The 21,196-nt window shown below is 45.0% G+C and overlaps 1 protein-coding gene across 1 annotated transcript; it reads right to left on the reverse strand.

Annotated features, from left to right (window-relative positions):
• Positions 1 to 19,786: 19,786 nt before the first annotated feature.
• On the reverse strand, positions 19,787 to 20,167 carry LOC110683323. Its single transcript, XM_021859672.1, has one exon. It carries the CDS (start codon positions 20,165 to 20,167, stop codon positions 19,787 to 19,789), a length of 381 nt encoding a protein of 126 aa, XP_021715364.1.
• Between the last annotated feature and the right edge of the window lie 1,029 nt (positions 20,168 to 21,196).

The raw sequence follows: 21,196 nt of genomic DNA on the forward strand, positions 1-21,196 counted from the left end.
GACCTTTTGCATTTAATCGATCAAACGCGGTGTCATAACTCATGGCAATAGGAGTAAAGTTCCTCCTAAATGGTTTCTTTTGTCCTTGATTGTTCATAGAAAGGACTTCACCTAAATTAAAAGTGCTAACGTTGTTTGAGTGGGTGGTTTTGGAAGAAGAAGGATTGTCATTCTTCTTTCCTTTCCAGCCACTGTTGGAGTTATTGTTGGCAGCTTTTAACTTTGCCAGGTCGTCTTCAATATTGATTCCAATGTCATAGACGACCTTGAAGGTATGGAGATTGTTTTGATACTTCAGATGCTTGGAGTATTTTTCTTAAAGGTTTTTGATGAATAACCTTACAGACTTCTTTTCACTTGGCACCTCAATCATCTTAGCTAAGGTTTCTCTCCATTTGTTAAAGAAAGAGGTGAAGCCTTCGTTCTCTTTCTGCTTGAGGATTTCAAGTTCCCTATGGTCAGTCTCAACTAGAATGTTGTACTTGTATCTATCAATTAAAGTGTTTGCTATGGACTCCCAGGTAGAGGTCTTTTCTTTCTCGAGAGAAAAGAACCATTATTGGTAAACGGTCTCGAGAGATAGTGAGAACAGAGAGGGGAAAACCTTCTTATCGATACCCTTAATACTTATTATTGTCTCGAAGGCTCTTAAATGAAAATAAGGGTTGTCGGTTGCTTTGAATTTCGGGATGTCGTTGGCATTGAACTTGTTTTGGGTGTTTTTGTCCCTCGAGAGAGTGACAACACGAAGACTGATCCGGCGTGAGCTGTACCTGCAAAACAAACGGAGACACCGATTGGTTGGTGCTCCGCCTCCGACAAACAAGTTAGTAACTTGAAGGGAGAGAAAAAGGTGCGGAAATTTAGGTGGGTCCCTGCTCGGATTCCAAGCTCAGATGTCTCTATCACAGGGACAGTTTGTAATAAATGGTAAAACGTGCTCTCCAAAAGAGGGGAATCTCCCAATTTATTGGGTCCTCGGGATTTGTGCCCTTGATTAGGTCACTGAACCCTAATCATTGGTGGGCTGCGCCACATTGCGGCTTTCTCGGGAAATAGGCCTGAAGGTCGCCATTCCTCCTAAGTTTCTGGAGTGACACGTGTCAAGAAGGGATAGGTCCACCTTGGGCCATCCTGGGGCTGACACGTGTCATCCTCTAATTGGACCACGTGGCGGTGTAAAATTACCCTAAACATTTTCCCCTCACAGATGTGACTTGGCACGCCACGTGGCATCTGTAACACGCGTCACGCTCCGGTTGGTGGTAATTTTACCACCAAAGAGTAACCGTTCGCCTTCCGAGTAAATTACGGGAATGCCCCCGTATTTACCCTCTATATATAGCCGTTTACTATCATTATTTTGTACGTTTACAAAAATTTTCTAGAGAGACAACTTTGAGAGAGCAAAAGTCATCCGTTTAAGTCAGGCGCAAGCAAGAAAGCGCGTTCCTCGTCAACCCAGCCGGACCTGTCTATCTTCAGATATCAAATGTAAAGGTACCGTCTCTGCCTCTCTCATCTCTTTTTCTTGTTTCACCGCTTGTACATATTTGTTGCAATAAATGGATGAATCACCGACACACACGGCACAGCCTAGGTTAGAGTCCAGCTGGTCACTAGGGACGGCTGAGTTTAGGACTTGGAGTGCCATCTCGGGGTGTTGGGACCACCCTTTGGCTTGGATTTCGACAATTTATGTGTCTGTGCAGGACAAAATGGCTCGGACTATGCAGACGGCCCCCGATCCGGACTATAGAAGGTAGGGCTCAGGCGGCTAAACGCATGAGGGAGAAACGCCTGGTCAGAGAAACCAGACGGCTCTGGAGAGATCCCCTCCGCGTGCCCCTTCAACTCCCGCAGATTTCTTTTCGGAAGAGTGCGACCAAGGCGACGATGAAGCCGTCTCAACTCCTTTGCCACAAAATGAGGAGGAAACGAAGAGCGACAGCTCTGCCTCAATTTCTGAGAGCAGTGACGACTTGCCAGCGATTGAGGACAGTGAGGAGGAGGAGAGGAAGAAGTGGAGCGAGAAGGACGACCCCTTCAAAATTAACGTCTCAGCTAAGGACAAGGTTCAATTGGAGGAGAATTTGAAGAGGTTTAAACAAATGCACCTGTTAGGAGAAGGGTACAAAATCAGAGTGCCGCCTGAGGACGGCACCATTGCTTGAGAAGACAATCAGCGGAACGCCAACAGCTACTTCGGTTGTTTTGAGGCGGCGTTCAAGGCCGGTCTTCGCTTTCCCCTTCACCAGGCGGTGAAGACAATCTTGAGAGGCTACGGCCTCAAAGTCTGGAAACTTACCCCAAATTCTTGGGCAAAGTTTTGCTGCCTGCGAACTCCAGGGGCTCCATCCCGGCTAGGAGGCTTTTGCTAAGATGCATTATCTTAGCCGAAGGCCCAGGCGGTTGGAGGGCGTGGTACACTTTAGCCACGTATCCCCAATACATGATGACCTTGGACAAGGTCTCTAAGTTCGACGGCTGGAAGCAGGTTCTAGCTGATGTCAGCTCCCAGCAGGCGGGAGAACTATGAGTTCCGCCAGTACAATAAGAAGTCCGACCTAATGGGCCGGAAGTGCTCTCTTCCCCGGATCCCGGATGAGGATTTTGACAAAATCATTGAGGCCGACTTATTCGGCCTCACAGACGTAACCTTGTAAACCGGGGAAACAATTAAAGTCCCGAAGAACTGGATCCCCAAGAGCGCCTGGTTTAGGGACGAGTGTTTCTTAGCCGCATGCGGGCTAGGACACATGTTTACCAAACATATGCGCCTAAGTTCACATCCGCATGTAGTACTTTTGTATCAGAATTGCTTGATGATATATTCCAATCTTTTTCTGTTTTGTAGAAGAAGCTTTAAGCATGTTGCAGACGGTGAAGACACCCAAGCGGTCCTCTGCAGTCATCCGCAAGGAGCTTGCGAAAAAACATGCGGCCGCAGTCAAGGCCAAGGTAAAAAACGGTTGACCCTTTCTTAGATTGGCCTCAAAGATGACTCTCTCCGGATGCTAAATTTAACTTGGTTATTTTCATAGGGGCAAGAGGTAGGAAAGACGTTTGAGAAAAATCTCAAACGGGCCAGGGAGAAACCCACCTCCACTCTTAACAAGAACAAAAAATCCGCCTCCGCCTTAACTCCTTGCGCCTCAACTGGGAACCAACAAATGCGGATAGGGGGGTGAAACGAATGGGTAGGTGGCAGCCTGGGCCTCGACCTCGTCAACCCCCTATCAGCAACCGGGGGGTTCACCACGCCTACAAGCAGCTCCCGCTAAGCTGACTCTGAAGGTAAGAACCCATTTGAATCTCCGCTTGAGTTGGGGTGGCATTTGCGAGTGAAATCCCACTCCCAACAAACGTCATCCTCAGTCAGTCAATAATAGATAGGTGTTGCCTTAATTTCACACTCATCACCTATTGATTATGGTGCAGATCAATCTCCCCACTAGCAAGACGTCCAAAAGCATGCTAATGCCATGCTGGAGGCGGTGAGCAAGAAGGACAAGAACGCTATCCCTGGGATAGAGACGTTCAACCTAGAATGAATCTTGTCCCTTCTGGCTGAGGTAAGAAACTTAACAATTTTTTCCAAGTGCTTTACTCCGCCTGCAATACTAACTTGATATGCTTTTTTGCAGGCTATGTTGCGGGTAGACGGGCTCAAGCGTCCTTATTCCCGCCAACGGGAAGAGGTAAAAAGGGCCAAGAAGTCCGCCACAGACGCTAATAATAATGCTTTATACTCCACTATAGTAAATGAACTTGAAACTAAAGCAATCATAATGACGCAGGCGTCAAAAATCCAGCAGCTGGAGGCAGATCTGAAAACGGCCAACCAGAGAATGAGCGACGCTGAGACGGCTCAGAAGGGGGCGGAGGAGAGCCTCAAGAAGTCTGAGGAGGCTCTCAAAAAGGCCTAGGCGGACCTTGGCACATTGCAAGGTGCTTCTAAAGAGAACACCAACTTGATGACCAAGGTCGAGAAGCTGGAGAAGGAGGCTGCTCAGGCTCAGATAAAATTTGCTGCAACACTGGAGGCGGAGCAAAACCGCCTTGTTGCTGAAAGCGATGCTGACAATGACGCCCGCATGAAGATCGCCTGGCAGCGTTGTACCTAGAAATGGATTATGGCATCTATGCACTTGCTCACAGGTACGCCGAGGACGTGGTGTACTTGAGAGAGAAAAATGAGCCAGAGCCTGAGTCCTTCGATGCCTAGGCTAATGCCAACACTGAGCTTCCCGTGCCTGAGCTACCTGGTCCTGGTGAAGCACAAGAGATTCCCTCAGATGATGAGGAAGAGGACCAGGAGGAGTCGCCTGCAGGCCAGAAATGATTTTTCAGCGGCAGTATGCCAACTCTTCTCTTTTTTTAATTTTTCTTTAATCTGCGGCATTATGCCAATAACTTTGCTTTTCCGGCCAGCGTGCCGAGTATTCTTGTATTTACCAGCTGAGGAGCTGGGTTAATTAACAATTTTTCTTTTCTCCCGGACGGGGTCCGGTTAATATTTGATCCACTACAACCGTTTGGTTGAGTGGACTTTTAATGAATGCACCGACTGAGTCGGTTTTGATCATTGGATTTCAATTTTTGCATTTTTGCATATATGCCTGATTTTTGCCTAATTATCAAAAGCATGTGGCGATTTTTTTCCTAGCTTATAAAAATCCGGCTGTCCTTGCCCCTGGACGGCTGTGTGGTTGGTTTCAAATGGAGTTGGTTGATTGACTTGGAAACGTCTGATGTTGCAAAGAGCATGATACGTTTGTAAGTCGATCAATCACTGTAGTGATTGCCCCAAACCAAGTGCACATCCGTACACCAACAGGCGTTCCAGTCATTACCCAAACGGTTTTTCCCGTCTTGGTAGAGATTGCACAACCATTGCACAACTCTTTTGCCGCAATTGGGATAGAAAATGCAACTGTGGAATAAATAACCTAAGTGAGAACTTCAGCCGGTGACCGACTGATGCCTAGGGGCATCCGGTAATCTGTAACTTGGTCGTTCTTTACAGATCCTTCTGGTCAGACAACTATTAGTTGACCAATTTGGTCGTTCAATTTTAGCCGTCTACATAGGTACGTAGAACCGACGAATAGTCTGTTCTCTGCGACGATTGCACCCGGAGGGGTGTCGCCGGACGCCTTTGTCAAGTTTGGGACAGGCGGTTTTATATAATAAGCAACCATCCGGCCATTTTAGCCTTTGGTCTTGTTTGAGACCGGTTGTATAGCCACTTAGCGTGTTTGTGCTTAGTTTTTAATCGGAGCATTGGCCGAACGTTATTGAATTACATTAAGTATCGAACTTAGTTAGTTAAACTAAAAGTCCGTCTGGATAATTACCCAGGCGGACAGGCAATTATTAAGTCATACCAAGTATCAAACTTAGTAAAATAAACAAAGGATCCATCTGAGTATTACCTAGGCGGTCAGGCAATTATAACCTTTACTAAGTATCAAACTTAGTTAGTTAAATGAAGAATCTGTCTGAGTATTACCCAGGCGAAACAACAAAACAATTTTGCAAACAAAGTCTGAATTCTCATTAATTGACTCACTGTTTACAAAAAACTTACATTTTCAGAAGTAGTACTTTTTCAAATTGTCTACATTCCAAGTTCTAGGCAGGCGCCTGCCGTCTGGGGTTTCCAGGCGGTAGGTGTCGTCTCTTACTTCTTCATAGATCCGGTAGGGGCCTTCCCAATATGGAGTTAGCTTTCCCAGCTCATTGGCCCTACCGGTTGCCTCCATTTTCCGTAACAATAAGTCGTCAACTTTCAAGGGACGTTGTGTACTTTCTTGTTGTAGGCTCTAGTCATTCTTAGACGATAAATCTCATGACGCAAGGCGGCATTGCCCCTGCGTTCTGGGAGTGAATCCAATGCTTGGCGCATTGCTTCCCAGTTTGCCTCTTCATCATATAGCATGACTATGAGAGTCGGCTCGTAATGTTCAATGGGCAAGACGGCTTTAGCACCTTAAACCATGAGAAATGGGGTTTCACCGGTTGCCCCCTTTGTTGTTGTCCGGATGGCCCATAGGATATGGATTAACTCTTCTGCCCACAAGCCACCGGCTCTTTCAATTTTCTTTTTAATGCCGTCTGAGATTAGTTTGTTGAAGGCTTCAACTTGGCCGTTTGCTTGGGGTCGGCCGACTGATGCAAAACAGCTTGAGATCCCTTGATCTCCCAACCAAGTTTTGAGCTGAGGCGTCTCAAACTGAGGACTATTATTGAACACCATAGACATAGGTACCCCATACTAGGTGATAATGTTCTTCCAGATGAAGGAAATTATGTTTGAGGTCTTGATGTTCTTAACCGCCTCAGCCTCCACCCACTTGGTGAAGTAATCCACAACCACCAAGATGTAGCGCCTTCCGCCTGGAGCAGGCGTGTATGGACCTAAAATCTCCAGGCTCCATTTTGCAAACGGGATTGGGCTGTGGATGGCCGTCAGATAAGTAGCCGGACGGTGAATAAGTTTGCCAAATTTTTGGCAATTGTCACATTTCTTCACCAACTCCTTGGCGTCTGCCTCAAGAGTATGCCAAAAATAATGTCGTCTGGCTCTGACGGCTAGGGACCTGCCGCCTATGTGGGAGGCGCAGAATCCCGAGTACAAGTCTTCAAGAACTTCCTTTCCCTTTTCTAGGGTGACACACTTCAACAGAGGCTTAAGAAACCCCTCCTTGAAGAGTTCTCCGTTTCTCAACTCGAAGCTTGCAGCTCGCTTCTTCAGGACAGCTGCCTCCTGTGGCGAATCAGGAAGCGTACTGTTTGAAAGGTAGTCCCGGTTGCCATCCATCCAGGTAGAGCTTCGGTCCAGAATTCCAATGGGATCTTCATAGATGCTTCTTTTTTCAAGTACTTCCCAGAAGACTGACCGAGGCGTATCATGGCAGGCGGAAGATGCCAGTTTTGACAATGCATCTGCCTGGTTGTTTTCTGACCTAGGCACTTTATTCAAAAGGAATTCCTCAAGTGCCCCAGCCTCTTCTTTGACTGCCTGAAGATATTAGATCATAGCTAGATGAGTTGCCTCATATTTTCCCTCATACTGGCTAACGACCAATTGTGAATCAGAGTAGGCGTCAATTTTCATGGCCCCTGCCGCCTTACACATACGGATACCGGCTAGCAGGGCTTCATATTCCGCCTCATTATTGGAGGCCTGAAACTTGAAGAGTAGTGCATACTCAAATCTGTCCCCTTCAGGAGACTCGTAGATTACACCTGCACCACAACCGTTCTTTGTAGAGCTCCCGTCTACATACACTTTCCAAACCTGATCGAGATTATCCGGAGCCACCGGGCGGGTCATTTCAACAATGAAGTCGGCAAACGCCTGACCTTTCACTGCCTTTCTTGGTTTGTAAGTGATTTCAAGACTTTGCATTTCAATAGCCCATTTCAACATTCTCCCGGATGACTCCAAGGTAGACATTGGTCGCTTGAGTGGCTGGTTGGTGTAAATCACCACCGGATGTGCCAGAAAATAAGGATTAAGCTTGTTGAATGCCATATACAAAGCAAGGCCAAATTTTTCAACCATGGGGTACCGGAGTTCAGCATGTTTGAGAACATGGCTAATGAAGTAAACCGGGAGCTGAACTTCGTCTCGCTCAGCAAGGAGAACGACACTGAGAGCATGATCTGAGACGACTAGATACATGTAAACCGTCTCCCTAGGCAAGGGATTAACCAGCCTGGGTAGAGAATGTAGATGTTCATTTAACTTCTAGAATGCCGTGTTAGCATCATCCCCCCATTCAAACCTGGTCTTCTCCCTGATTGCTTGGAAGAAGTAAAGACATTTGTCGCCTGACCGGCTGAGGAACCTCCCTAAGGCGGCCAGACAACCGGTTAGTCTCTGAACTTCCTTGACAGAACGGGGTGACTTCATGTCAATCACCGCCTGTATCTTTTCGGGGTTAGCCTCTATCCCCCTTTGATCAATTAAGAATCCGAGAAACTTCCCAGACTCAACACCAAAGACGCATTTCTTGGGGTTTAACATGACCTTATGCCGCCTGAGGGTGGTGAATGTTTCTCAGAGATCAGCAAGGTGATCCTCTTGCTGTTTGGATTTGACTATCATGTCATCAATATACGCCTCCAAATTTCTCCCAATTTGATTAATGAAGACCGTATTAATCATCCGTTGAAAAGTGGCAGGCGCATTTTTCAAGCCAAACGGAATCACATATAACAGAATAACCCCAAATAAGTGACGAAGGCCGTCTTCTCTTGATCTTTTCGTCCAGAGGGGTATCTGATGGAAGCTGGAGTAGGCATCCATAAAGCTCATCAAGGCGTGACCGGCTGTAGAGTCGACCAGACTGTCGATCTTTGGAAGCGGGTAACTGTCCTTTGGACATGCCTTGTTTAGATCAGTGTAATCAACACACATGCGCCAGGTCCCATTCGGTTTCTTAACAAGGACCACATTGGCCACCCAGTCGGGAAAATTACAAGGCCGAATGAACCTAGCGTCTAGTAGCTTTTTACCTTCGGCAGCTGCCGCCTTACTTCTATCGTCGCTGTGGTTTCTTTTCTTTTAACGGATGGGCTTCTTTTTGGGGTCCACGGCGAGTTTGTGGACAGCGAGATCCGGGCTGACGCCTAGCATCTCTTCCACTTCAAAGGCAAAAATGTCTTTGAATTCTTTCAGCAGAAGGTGTAATCTTGCACCCAAATTAGCATGAGAAACCGTCCCAACCTTTATAGTACGTTCTGGACGGCTGTCATCCAGAATGAGATCAATGTTTTCACCAGCCGGTTGGGGACGGAGCTCGTCTGACCGTTCACCGATCAGTGATTGCTATTTTTTCACTTTCTTCACCTCCACCAGCAAAGGTGCCTTTCTTTTCTTCCCGACTGCTGGTGGGGAAGGTACTGGGTCGGCATCCTTGACATTATCAAGATCTATTGGTTCCTGACCGCCTGGGGCCACAATATCTTTGACGGCTGAGAGGTACCACTCCCGGGCCATCTTTTGATCCCATTTAAGGAACCAACAAAGCCGACATCCCTCTCATTCTTGATGAGCATGAGAGACGGAATGATTACCGCCTTGGCTTCGTTGAGAGTTGGCCGGCAAAGGATAATGTTGTAGGTAGTCAACTCCTTAACAACCAAGAATCTGACGACAATATGTCGTCCCTGACCTTTCTCCCCCAGCCGGATGGGTAAGTCAATTCTTCCGGGTGGTAGACCATCCCACCCCCAAAACCAACCAAGGGGTGGGAGACCAGATGCATGCTTCTGACATTGTATTTCAGCTTTTGTAGGCACCAGAGGCTGATGATGTCTGATGAGCTGCCGGTGTCATTAAGGATCCGTCCAACCAGCTGGTTGGCAACCTTACATTCAATGACGACCGGGTCATCATGCGGACGGCAGACGCTGCCCGGTCCTTCTCAGTGATCAAGACGTCTGGGAAGGAGGAGCTTGCAGATGCCTGCTCATCATCATCTTTGTCCATTTTTCAAAGATGGCTTTTGGTGCCCCGGATGGTAGGGCCACCACATGAGAACCCGCCTATTGTTGTGTAGACCGGCTCCTTGTCGGTATCCGAGCTACTAGCAGGCTGGGGGGTAGTCTTGGAGGACTGACCCTTGTTCTTCTTATGTGCCCCGGCTGGGGAATTAGAAATGTAGAACTTTAACATCCCCTTGTCAGCCAGACGGTCCAACGCCCGTTGAAGGCTGAAGCACTCGTTGGTGTCATGGCAAACTTCCTCATGGTATTGGCAGAATTTGTTCTTGTTCCTTGATTAAATGGAACTTTTCATTGGATTCGGCTTCTCTAGAGACAGCCAGTCCTTAATTTCCATGAGGATGGAGTTGCAGTCCTTGTTAAAATCGTACTTAGGGACGTACGGTTTAAACTCTTTCTTTTTCATCTAGGATGGCTGGTCAGCGTCATTAACCGCCCAGATTTCTTTTCTTTTCTTGCTCTTTTCTTTATTTTTGGCCGGCTGAGCAGGCCGGCTGTCTTTATGCTTGTCGGACTTCTTGGAGTCACACTGGTTACCAGGCGTGCAGAGGTCGGTTGATTGAATGTAACTTTCCGCCTCCCTCAAGGCCGCCTGTAAAGTGAAAGCCCCTTTTCTGACTAGGTCAAACTTAAAGGTCAACCCGTCTCTCAGACCCTTAAAAAAGTCTGTAAAAGCTACCTCATCAGACAGTCCTTGAATCAAAATTCTAATCAGATTGAACCGCCTGACATAGGAGCGCAACCCTTCTCTCTCTCCCTGCTTAACGGTGCTCAAGTCAAGACTTGTTTTCTTAGCAGGGATTTTCATTGAGAAGTGGGAAGCAAACAGGAAGGCAAGCTTCCTAAAACTGTCAATGGACCTGGCTGGCAAGTTGCTAAACCATTGTTGGGCAATGCCCTTCAATGTAGCCGGGAAGCATCGACAACAAGTGGCATCATCCAACCCCTGTAAGTACATGAGGTTGGTATATTCCATGAGGTGATCTTCCGGGTTGGTGGTACCATCATAGGTACCTACCAATACATTCTTAACCTTGGCTGGTTGTGCCGCCTCGGTTATCTCCCGGGTGAACGCAGAAGGTTGTTCACCCAAGCGAAGCAGACGGAGTTTCCAGTCTAGTGACTGGACATTTTGATATGTCGCTTAACCTCCAAAGAGGGTCGGCTGCATGAAGTGAGGAGGATACTGACTGTAGACCTGAGTAGGTACATACGGTACAGTTCCAATCATCTGAGGGCCAGAATGGACGGTATTACCGCCTGTCTGTAAAAGAGATGATTTTTTACTTCCCACCGGCTGTTGAGTCTGGCGGGTATTATTGGTATTCCTCTTAGGAAGAAGAATTTTTTACCAATCAATGGTCCCGGCTGCCTTCTCCTTTGGATGAGGAGTTGGCTGCCGATCTCTGACTGACTTCCCATTTTTCCAGAAGAGTCTTCTTGGCCGTCTGACCCCTACTTGGGCCAGCCTGGCTCTAACTGATCAGTTCTTTAATTTCACCCTTGAAACTTGTCATGAATCTTATGAGTTCGTCTCGGGTGACAGGTGCTGATCCAGCTGCCGTATGGGTTTCCCCTTCCGGCTGCCCAGGGGGTCGATTTGTACCCGCCTGGGAGCACCCCGCTCCAAAGTGTCTCTGGGCCGGATGTGCTTGATTCTGAGAGAGCCATCATCGGCTGTAAAGGTTTTGACCTGAGGATCTTCATCCTCCTGGTCTGTAAAGACTTCTGGGTCATCGCCCAGACGGTTAGGGGGTGGTACAGACACTTGAACCATCTTCGAGGTACTCTCCCCACAGACGGCGCCAAATGTTTTGGGTGTTTTTGTCCCTCGGGAGAGTGACAACACGAAGACTGATCCGACGTGAGCTGTACCTGCAAAACAAACAGAGACGCCGGTTGGTTGGTGTTCCGCCTCTGACGAACAAGTTAGTAACTTGAAGGGAGAGAAAAAGGTGCGGAAATTTAGGTGGGTCCCTACTCGGATTCCAAGCTCAGATGTCTCTATCATAGGGACAGTTTGTAATAAATGGTAAAACGTGCTCTCCAAAAGAGGGGAATCTCCCTATTTATAGGGTCCTCGGGATTTGTGCCCCTAATTTAGGTCACTAAACCCTAATCATTGGTGGGCTGCGCCGCATTGCGACATTCTCGAGATTTGGGCCTGAAGGCCGCCATTCCTCCCATGTTTTTGGAGTGACACGTGTCAAGTAGGGATAGGTCCACCTTGGGCCATCCTGGGGCTAACACGTGTCATCCTCTGATTGGACCACGTGGCGGGGTAAAATTAACTTAAACAGAACTTTTGCGGAAGAAGATCTTTTTCCATCGAGACCCCTTGTTAACTAATCCCTTGAAACTTGTAGTCGCTAGAGAGCTTTCTTAGACTCTCTTGCATGAGGTCCATCTGTTGTTGCTTCACGGGATCATCAATCTTAAGTGTGAGGAGCTTTAGTGTCTTAGTCACGGTAACCAATTAGTTCCTAAGCTCATTGACTTCCTCTTGTGTTGCCATTATTGTCCTAGCTTTCCTCTTACGAGCTATGGGTTTCTCGAAAAGTTGGACTTGTACGAAAAGGTTGTCTTTGATTAACCGTTCTTCATTTCTTGACCACGCGCTGTAATTTAAACCATTTGGCATTTTAATTACTTGACTCAAATCGACTTGACTTTACGGTTTTTTTAAAAAAATGAGTGCATATTTTTAGCAAAGATGATGTGTATTTTTTTTAAGGAACTAATTATCCGACTTACCCCCCTAAAAAAATGACGGAAAAAACGCGCATACAAGACTCTCTTAGACATGGTTAAAGTGTGTGTATTGGTGTGTGCGTTGAGTGTAAGTGACATGTTTGGGCTCTTGTGTAAGACCATGGGACTTAGTGCCTAAACTCAATTAATGACTTAACAAAGTACTATTGACAGCGAAAATTAACCGAATTAATTAGCAAACTGGTCAATTAGACACTAGATGATGACTCGATCAGTAATCCGAACTGTCGACAAAACGACAGGACTGGCGTCCCACTATGTATTGTAGCGCCAGAAGAAAGAGTTTTCGCCAGGCGCCACACTCCACAGAGTGGCGCCACAGCTCATATCTTGGCGCCAATGCTGGAACTTCAATCCGAGACTGTTTTTGGTGTTATTAATTATCAGGGGTATGCCTAAAGTCGTACTAGGTCAACTCTGATTAAAATATTAGACTTTACTTACTCAAATTAATTAAATAATTAATTAGGCAAAGTTCTTTAAGTCATTAGTTTATTATATCTCAACGCAAGTCAAACAAACGGTTAAGAAAACATAGTATATGCACAACAAATAATGCACAATTAGTCAAGTAGGCACAATATGATGCAATAACTTTGCGACCTAACCATGGCTCTAGCTCTCTAAAGTTCGGGATATGGTTTAGTCAATAGAGGGTCCATGCTTAATTGTCCGGATGCACTGTGCGGAAGCCTAACCGTGAAGGGTTGGCGCGAGTGGATAGGACACCGCGAGTTTGAAAAGAATTCGTTTCCATGGTTTGGTGAATTCAACAATCTCGAATGTACCCTTTGTTGCTCAGAGCATTCAACCAGGTAGATGGAGCATGAATTCCCAGAGGGTTATGTCCATATGAAAAACACATATGGGTTTCAGAAAAGTGAGAAAAACTCAATCGGGAAGTAGGATCGAGCAAACAATGCGAAAAACTGGTCGAAATTAGAACGCATATTTCTGGCTCAGTATTGGAAGAATTTGGCGCCAGCAAACAGAGGTTGGCGCCAGGATTTAGCTGTAGCGCCTGGCGACAGAGCTGTCGTCGGGCGCTACAGTTAAATGTCTAGCGCCAGCTTCTGTTCACTGACGCTAATTACTACATGCCTCAGCAACTTTCTATGCTCGATAATATTTTCCAGTTTTGCGCAGTGTTATTCGGTCCTAGTTGTGAAAGATATTTCTCAAATTTCCTAGGTGTAAAATCCTATGTTTTTAACTCATTACGGAGGGTCTTTCCAATGACGCTAATTTTGATATAACAATAATGTTAATCAAAATTACGCACATGAAATACTTACAACGTTTCGAGTCTTATCCACTCATTCTAAATCATTGCCGAAACAAATTCAGGAATTAAAATAGAAATCCTCCCCAGTGGAGTCGCCAAAAACTATAGGGAATATTTCAAGCATTAATCCCCTAGCTTGAAACCCACTGTGATCATACACTACAGTACGGTGGCGTCCAAAGGGAAAGAAGATAGAGCAAAAGAGTCGCCAACAAGTTTTAGGAACTTGTAAACCGTTCACGAGGTGAAGGTTACACTCCTTAACGGTCCAAGAGATCGTCAACTCCATAAGGTCTTGAACCAAATAGGGTTCGGGGATGAAGGTACAAATCCTACCTAAAAAAGATTGAACCTGCCCTAAGAATAGGCCTTTACTTTATTCAGATCGTATTCATGTGCGCTTTCTGATTAACATGCAATCAATAGGATTAACCCTAAACCTATTTATCTATGTTGGTTGAATATTAATGCACAAATAAATATTTTATCGGCGATCACTTGAATTATAATCAAATTAATCCTAAACAAGATTATTAATTATCTCATTAAGCTTGATTACAAGTACTAATTCCCTTTAAACATGCATAAAAAGGCGTGATCAAGCAATAACAATAAATATGTATCAAGCAACAAAATAAATAATCATAATAATAATAATTATAACAATAATAAAATTATAATCATAATAATAATAATTTAAATAATCATGTTAAAGCATAACAATAATAGCGAGATCCTAGGCATGATATTAACAAGATTAATAACAAACCCTAGCATGTCACTAAACATAAAAATCATATATTTAGCCCGAACATGATACTAACAATCATAAATATTAGGAAAGAAAATAGAAGGCATCATAACAATCATACTTAGTATTAAAAATACCCTAGACATGATACTAGGAATCAAAATAACAATCTAAGCATGATTTCTACATAATAACATCAATAAAACAATTAAAGTAATTACTTTGATGCCTCGTACCTCTTTATAATAAAAAAATACACACGTTAGTAACTTTAAGGAAAATAATAAACAAAACAATTAAATTAAATAATTGAAAGAGAGATTTGGGACCAAACCCTCAGAAATTAAACCTTTCACGTCTAGGGCGAAGGCACCTTCGGATATGGCTAGGTGTATCTAGATCTAACGAATGCGAAATTTTTATATTTGAGAGAAGGCTAGTTTAGAAAAGAGAGAGAGGGAGAGAGAGAGAGTAATCAAGAGAATCTTGATGAGAGTTGGTGAGAATTGGTGAATGAAAACGGAGTTTTTACGACATTATTTATAAAGAAAATCAGCCAAAAAGATAAAATATCAAAAACAGAGTTCTGACGCAAAAAACCGAGTTGGCGCCAGATGCTGACTTTAGCGCCAAACGCTAAGGTTGGCGCCAGGCACCTAGTCTAGCGCCAGGCGCCAATCGTAGCGTCATGCGCTACAGTTGGTGTTTGGCACTGACTTAGAAATCCACGCGTTTTCTTACAATCAGATAAAAATTGCCTTACAGGAGGATTTAATCGTATTTTTCCTCAAAAAATGTTCTTTGATTCTAATTAGAACTCTAAAAAGTCAACAAAAGTCAATTTATCAATGCTAATTGAATTAGGAATGAAGAACCTTCTAGAAGAATCTAGAAGACTAAAACCATTCCTAATTGCATTAGGAATGGTAAATCTATATTAGGCCCTCCCCTAGATCATTGGGCCGCATATAAGGCTCAAACTGGGTCCAGTTAAGTAAATTGGCCATAACTTCCTCAATATTCATCGGAATTTGGCTTATATTATATCGTTGGAAATCTCTTGTCAAGCCCCATCCAACTACACTACTATTGGACCCATATCATGGACCAACCAAACTGGATTGGATGTTTTTCTTAAAATAAGTTTTCAAAAACAGAGAGAAGAGAAAAGAAATTAAAACTATCCGCAACACTAGAATTTCCAAACTTTCACTTCATTCGATTATAATTCGACGCGAAAGGTACTTATCACTGGTTTTGGTTTTGGGGGGACACAAATGGGTGTCTACAAGCCCAAATAATAATAAATTAGAAAATGGCCCCAAATTATCAATCGGCACTTAAAATGCTGAACGAAATTAGGGTTAAAAATGAATTTAGACGGAAAAGCGGACTGAAAATTCCCGCGTCATGGCAATAGTCCACCGTGTCACGGGAAACTTTCCCGTCTGACGGTGGGTCTCCCCGTGACATAGGAAACCTGCTGTGATAGGGGAATTTTCGTGTCCTTTCCGCGTAAACCCTTAATACGTTTTCTCCCCCGTTCACTAAATATTTTCCGCGTCACACAAAATGTACACCGTGACACGGGAATGTTTCCCGTCTGACGGTGAGATTTCCCGTGTAACGGTAGACTTTGCCGTGACGCGGTATACTTTTTTAGGGTTTTTATCATTTTAGGGTTCCGTGTGTTCCCTCAGCACATTTTTTCTTTAAATACCCCCTCATTTCTGATGTACGGGGCATCAATTAATTCTCTATTTTTCTCTCTTCTATGCTCTAGCCTAAACACTAGCCTACCCTTCTTCTTTAAAAATTCCTTCATCAAGCACTCCCAGGAGTCCATACTTTACTCGTGGTTCTGTTCTTGAGCCAAGGCGTGAAAGGTAGAACTGTTTGAGGGTTTGGCCCCAAATAAACTCTGTTCTATTTAATTTAATTTAATTATAATTTTATTATTATTTCCTTGAAGTTACTAACTCATTTATTATTTTAAAGTTGCAAGCAAACAAAATAAAAGTAAGAATTATGTTCCTTTTATTTCTATTATTTTTCTGATGATTTAATATTGTTGGATTTATTGTTAAATTGCTTCCAATATTAATGTTGATTCTACTGTTATTATGATCACCACATTGCATGTTTAAAGGGAATATGTAATTGAAAATCACGCCTAATAAGATAATTTGGACAACTGGTTTAGGTTCTTTTTTAATCTTGTTCTTTAATCAAGTGATTACAAATATATTAGAATTATGTGTTGAATTAATATTAAACCCATTTTTCTTAATAATAGTTAGGAGCAAATTGAATCTCTATTTGTATGCCTTTGAGATTGCATGAATGCTATTCATTATAAGAATCGAGTAGAGGCCAATACGGGCAAATGTGACTCCATGACTCACTTTGTACTATCATCCCCGATCCTCCTTTCGTTGTTCCAAACCATATGGAGTTAGTAATCTCATGGATTATGAATGGGGTGTAACCTTCACGGGTCAATCGTTGTTGCCTATCGTTGTCGCTTATTCGTGGTTGCCTTTTCTGATCCGTGAACGGTTTACAAGTTCCTTAACAACTGTGAACGGTTTACAAGTTCCTTAAAAACTTGTTGGCGGCTCCCTACTTTCCTTGTCCCTAATCGTATTATATCGATTCCCACTTCCTATGAGTGCCGAGCATATTCACCACATGCTTTAACGTATGCTCACATCGAGCGACGCCTATAGGGTGGCAGACTGAGGCACTTGCATAATTGGTGCCCATGTCCCCCAGGTAGTCCTTTATGGTGTCACAGTCAAATTGACACCCGTGATCAAAGACTTGGGCTGCCTTTATGTACTTAGTAGGTTCGATTTCTATCCACTTTGTAAAGTAATCTACCGCCACAATGAGATACTTCCTGCCCGCTGACCCAGTGGTGAAAGGTCCCAATATGTCCATTCCCCACTTAGCAAACGGGATCGGGCTGAGGATTGGAGTTAGATCATTTGCTGGCTGATTTATGACTGGTGAATACTTTTGACACTTGTTGCATTTTTTTACATATGCTGGTGCGTCTTGTGTGAGAGTTGGCCAATATGCCCCTTTCTGAGGACCTCTACTCCTAATGCTTTTCCACTAATGTGGTTGGCGCATATTCCGGAGTGGGCTTCTTCCATAATGCCCTCCTACTCCTCCTTTGGAATACACCTCAACAGTGGTTTTGAGAAGCCTTTTTTGTTGAGTTCTCCGTTCATCACTGCATACCAGTTGCGTCTTTCTTCACCTTCTTAGCCTAAACTTCATCATCGGGCAGTGAGCCGTGGACTTTGTATGCCAAGATGTTTGAGAACCAGGCTCTTTGCCTTCCAATGCAGTTTACCTGCTCTTTTTCGGCAATGCTGCTTTCTTCTAGCACTTCAACCATCACTGTCCTTGTGAGGCTTTGTAAGGTGGAACTAGCTAACTTGGACAAGGCGTCGGCCTGAGAGTTTCCTGCTCTGGGGACCAAGTCTATCTAGAAGTGGACTAGCTGGGCTGCCAATTCCTTTACCTTGGTTACGTTCTTCCCTTATCTCATACGCCCCATGCAGTTGGCTGGCAACGAGCTGAGAATCAATTTGCAGGTGTACATTGCGGGCTCCGGCTGCGAGGCTCATACGCAGGCCTGCCAGCGCCGCTTCGTACTCAGCTTCGTTATTCGATGCTTTGAACTTGAACTTTATGGCATACTCGAATACGTTTCCTTCTAGAGATGTCATTATGACTTCTGATTCACTCCCTGTTTGGGCTGAGGACCCATCCACTTCCACCTTCTAGACCCCAATATCATCTTCTTTCTCTTCGTAGGAATCTTCCACTACGAAGTCTACTAAAGCTTGTGCCTTGATGGCTGCTCTAGGTTTGACCTCGAATTCATAATCAAAAAGCTCAATTGCCCATTTTAAGAGTCTGCCTGATGCATCCATTTTTTGTAATGCTTTCTCCAGCGGGTGGTTTGTGAGGACTTCTGTTACATGCGCGTCAAAATATGAATTTAGTTTCCTTGTTGTTGTGACCACTTCGAAGGCTAGCTTCTCTACCAATGGGTACCTTTGCTCTGCCTCGGTCAGCACGTGGCTCACGAAGTATATTGGCCTTTGTTTCTTCTGTCTTTCTACCAGCAAAACGATTGCGATTTTCTGTATTGACGTAGAGATGTACAGCTGCAGCTTTTCCCTCAGCTCCGAGATGATAATTGTTTGGAGCTTAGTCAGATGCTCCTCAATACCCTTCAAAGGTTTCTTTCTCTTTATCCCCCCACTTAAATTCTCTGTTCCCTTTCAATAGTTGATAGAACGGCAGGGCCTTATCCGCTGACTTGCTGATGAACCTGGTCAGCGCGTCCATTCTGCCTGTCAACCGCATGATATCCTTGATGCACTTTGGCTTAGGCAGGCTGAGGACTACTTTGACCTTTTCGGGATTGGCATCTATCCATCTCTCGCTGATCAGAAAACCCAAGAACATTCCCGAGCTCACTCCAAAGACACATTTCTTCGGGTTGAGTTTGATTTTATACTTGTTCAGGGTGGAAAATGTTTCCGCTAGATCCATGACTTGTCCAGCCTGCGTGATGCTCTTAACAATTGAGTCGTCAACGTATACTTCAACATTTTTACCCTTCTGGAGAAGGAATACTCTATCCATTGCCTTCTGAAAAGTTGCTCCAGCATTCTTCAGCCCGAAGGGCATAGTTATGTAATCATACACTCCCCCTTCAGTGATGAATGCAGTTTTCTGCCTGTCTGGATCATGAAGGCTGATCTGATGGTACCCTGAGAAGGCGTCCATGAAGCTTAGCAAGGCGTGCCCGCTGGTTGAGTCTACCAGCTGATCTATCTGCGACATCGGGTAACAGTCTTTCGGGCAGGCCTTATTAAGATCAGTGAAATCAACACACGTTCTCCACTAGCCATTTTCTTTCTTTACCATGACCACGTTGGCTAACCACTCTGGGTAGTCACAAGGTTCAATGAATCCTGCCTCCAGGAGCTTCTTCACCTACTCCTGGATTACTTGGTTTTTCTCCATGGAGAAGCTTCGCTTTTTCTGCCTAACTGGCTTAATATCCTCCTTCACATTCAGCTAGTGAACCATGACTGCTGGGTCAATTCCGGGCATCTCATCTGCGGAAAATGCAAAAATGTCTTTGTTCTTCCTCAGCAGCTCTATGAGGTGTACCCCTACTCCTGGATCAATGTCTTTCCCGATTTTTACCGTCCACGAGGGGTTACCTTCTGTGAGCTCGACTGTGACATGCTCCCAAATGGGAAGTGGCCTGGCCATTTCCTCTTTTGCAGGCTCGAAGTTTCCATTGCTAACTTCGTTTTATCCTTTTCCCTGTGATATTCTCCACACTTCCTTTTCCTTGACTTCTTCTCAGGTTGCTTAGTGGGCCTTCTCTTAGAACCAGGCTGCCGTCTAGTTTTTGCAGGCTACTTTAGGGCAGTTATGTAACATTGTTGGGCTGTCTTCTGACTTCCCCTTAGCTTTGCTGACCGTCCCTCATTAGTTGTGTAGGCCATGGCAAGGTGATAGGTGGATACCACCCCGCCTATCTTGTGGATGAGCGGTCTTCCCATGATCACATTGTAGGGTGAAGGGGAGTTTATCACGAGGAACTCTGCCAGGACATCACGCCTTCTTGATCTTTCCCCTACTCGGACTGAGAGTTCGATTATGCCTTCTGGGGTAAGCCCTGACCCATTAAACCCGGTGACTTCGTAGCTCACCCTCTTCAGGTCTTTTCTATCCAACTTCAGCTCATTGAACGCACTGATGTATATGATGTTGGCTGAGCTGCCTCTGTCTATCATTATTCTATCCACCTCCTAGTTTGCGATTCTCATTGTCACCACCAGCGGTCATCATGAGGTTAAATTATGCCCTTCTGGTCATACTCGTTAAACATGGCTCGCGGTTGTGGGGAAAGAGGTGGCCATCTACGCTTATCATTGTCATTTATTTGATGTATCATTGCCCGCAGGTCAGCCCGCGCTCTGTTAACTGTTCCCCCATGTACTGGACCCCCGCTGATCACATACATCCTGCCTTCTGGCTTGTCATCTATGTCTTTGTCTCCGGCTGGGCCCCTATAACCTTCTCTGCGGTTAGGGCGGCCTGCTCTATCCTCATCCGATCCCTCCTTCTGGGAGGGTCATCGCGCTGCTTAAACTGATTCAAGTACCCTTTCCTGACTAAGTCTTCTATGTTGTCCTTCAAGTGTGTGCATTCTTCAGTGGTGTGACCATGGTCTCTATGGAAGTCATATTACTTGTTGGTATCACAATTCCTGTTAACCATCCTTGGGGGTCTCTTCCACTTGTCATCAGCTTTATTCACACTAAATATATGAGACTTGGAATGGGTTAATGGGGTATATTGGTCAAACTTCCCAGGCCTTGGCCCTCTATTTGGGTCAGATCTTCTCAGTCCTAGTGCCCTGTCCGCTTCTCTGCGGTTTTGCTCAGCCTTGCTCGGCTAGTCCACCCTGGGTATGTTCTTTGCCCAGGTGACCTCTTCCCGCTTAACTAAGTCACCAGGTGCTTTCCTACCCAGCATTGCTCTATCAGTCTCGTCTGCTTGATGAACTCGTGCGCTTTGCCCTGCGCTTCAGCAAGTGTTTTGAGGGTCTTACGCCCCATATACGCTCTGAACGGTGATCCTAGTAGTAAGCCACTCTGCATTGCTCATATTTGGGATGGTTGTTGCCTCCTTGTTGAATCTGGTGATGAACTCTCTCAGGGGCTCATCTTTCCCTTGAACCAAAGACATCAGCTCGGTTGTCATCTTGGTTCGGTCTACCAGGGTTATGAAATGCTGCATGAACATTCTCTTCAACTGGT

The sequence above is a fragment of the Chenopodium quinoa genome, unplaced genomic scaffold (genome assembly GCF_001683475.1).
Source record: "Chenopodium quinoa cultivar QQ74 unplaced genomic scaffold, ASM168347v1, whole genome shotgun sequence".
Classification (NCBI taxonomy): domain Eukaryota; kingdom Viridiplantae; phylum Streptophyta; class Magnoliopsida; order Caryophyllales; family Amaranthaceae; genus Chenopodium; species Chenopodium quinoa.

Excerpts from the sequence above, each read along its gene's own strand:
- LOC110683323 (XM_021859672.1), bottom strand. The coding sequence starts at position 20,167 with ATGATAGACAGAGGCAGCTCAGCCAACATCATATACATCAGTGCGTTC.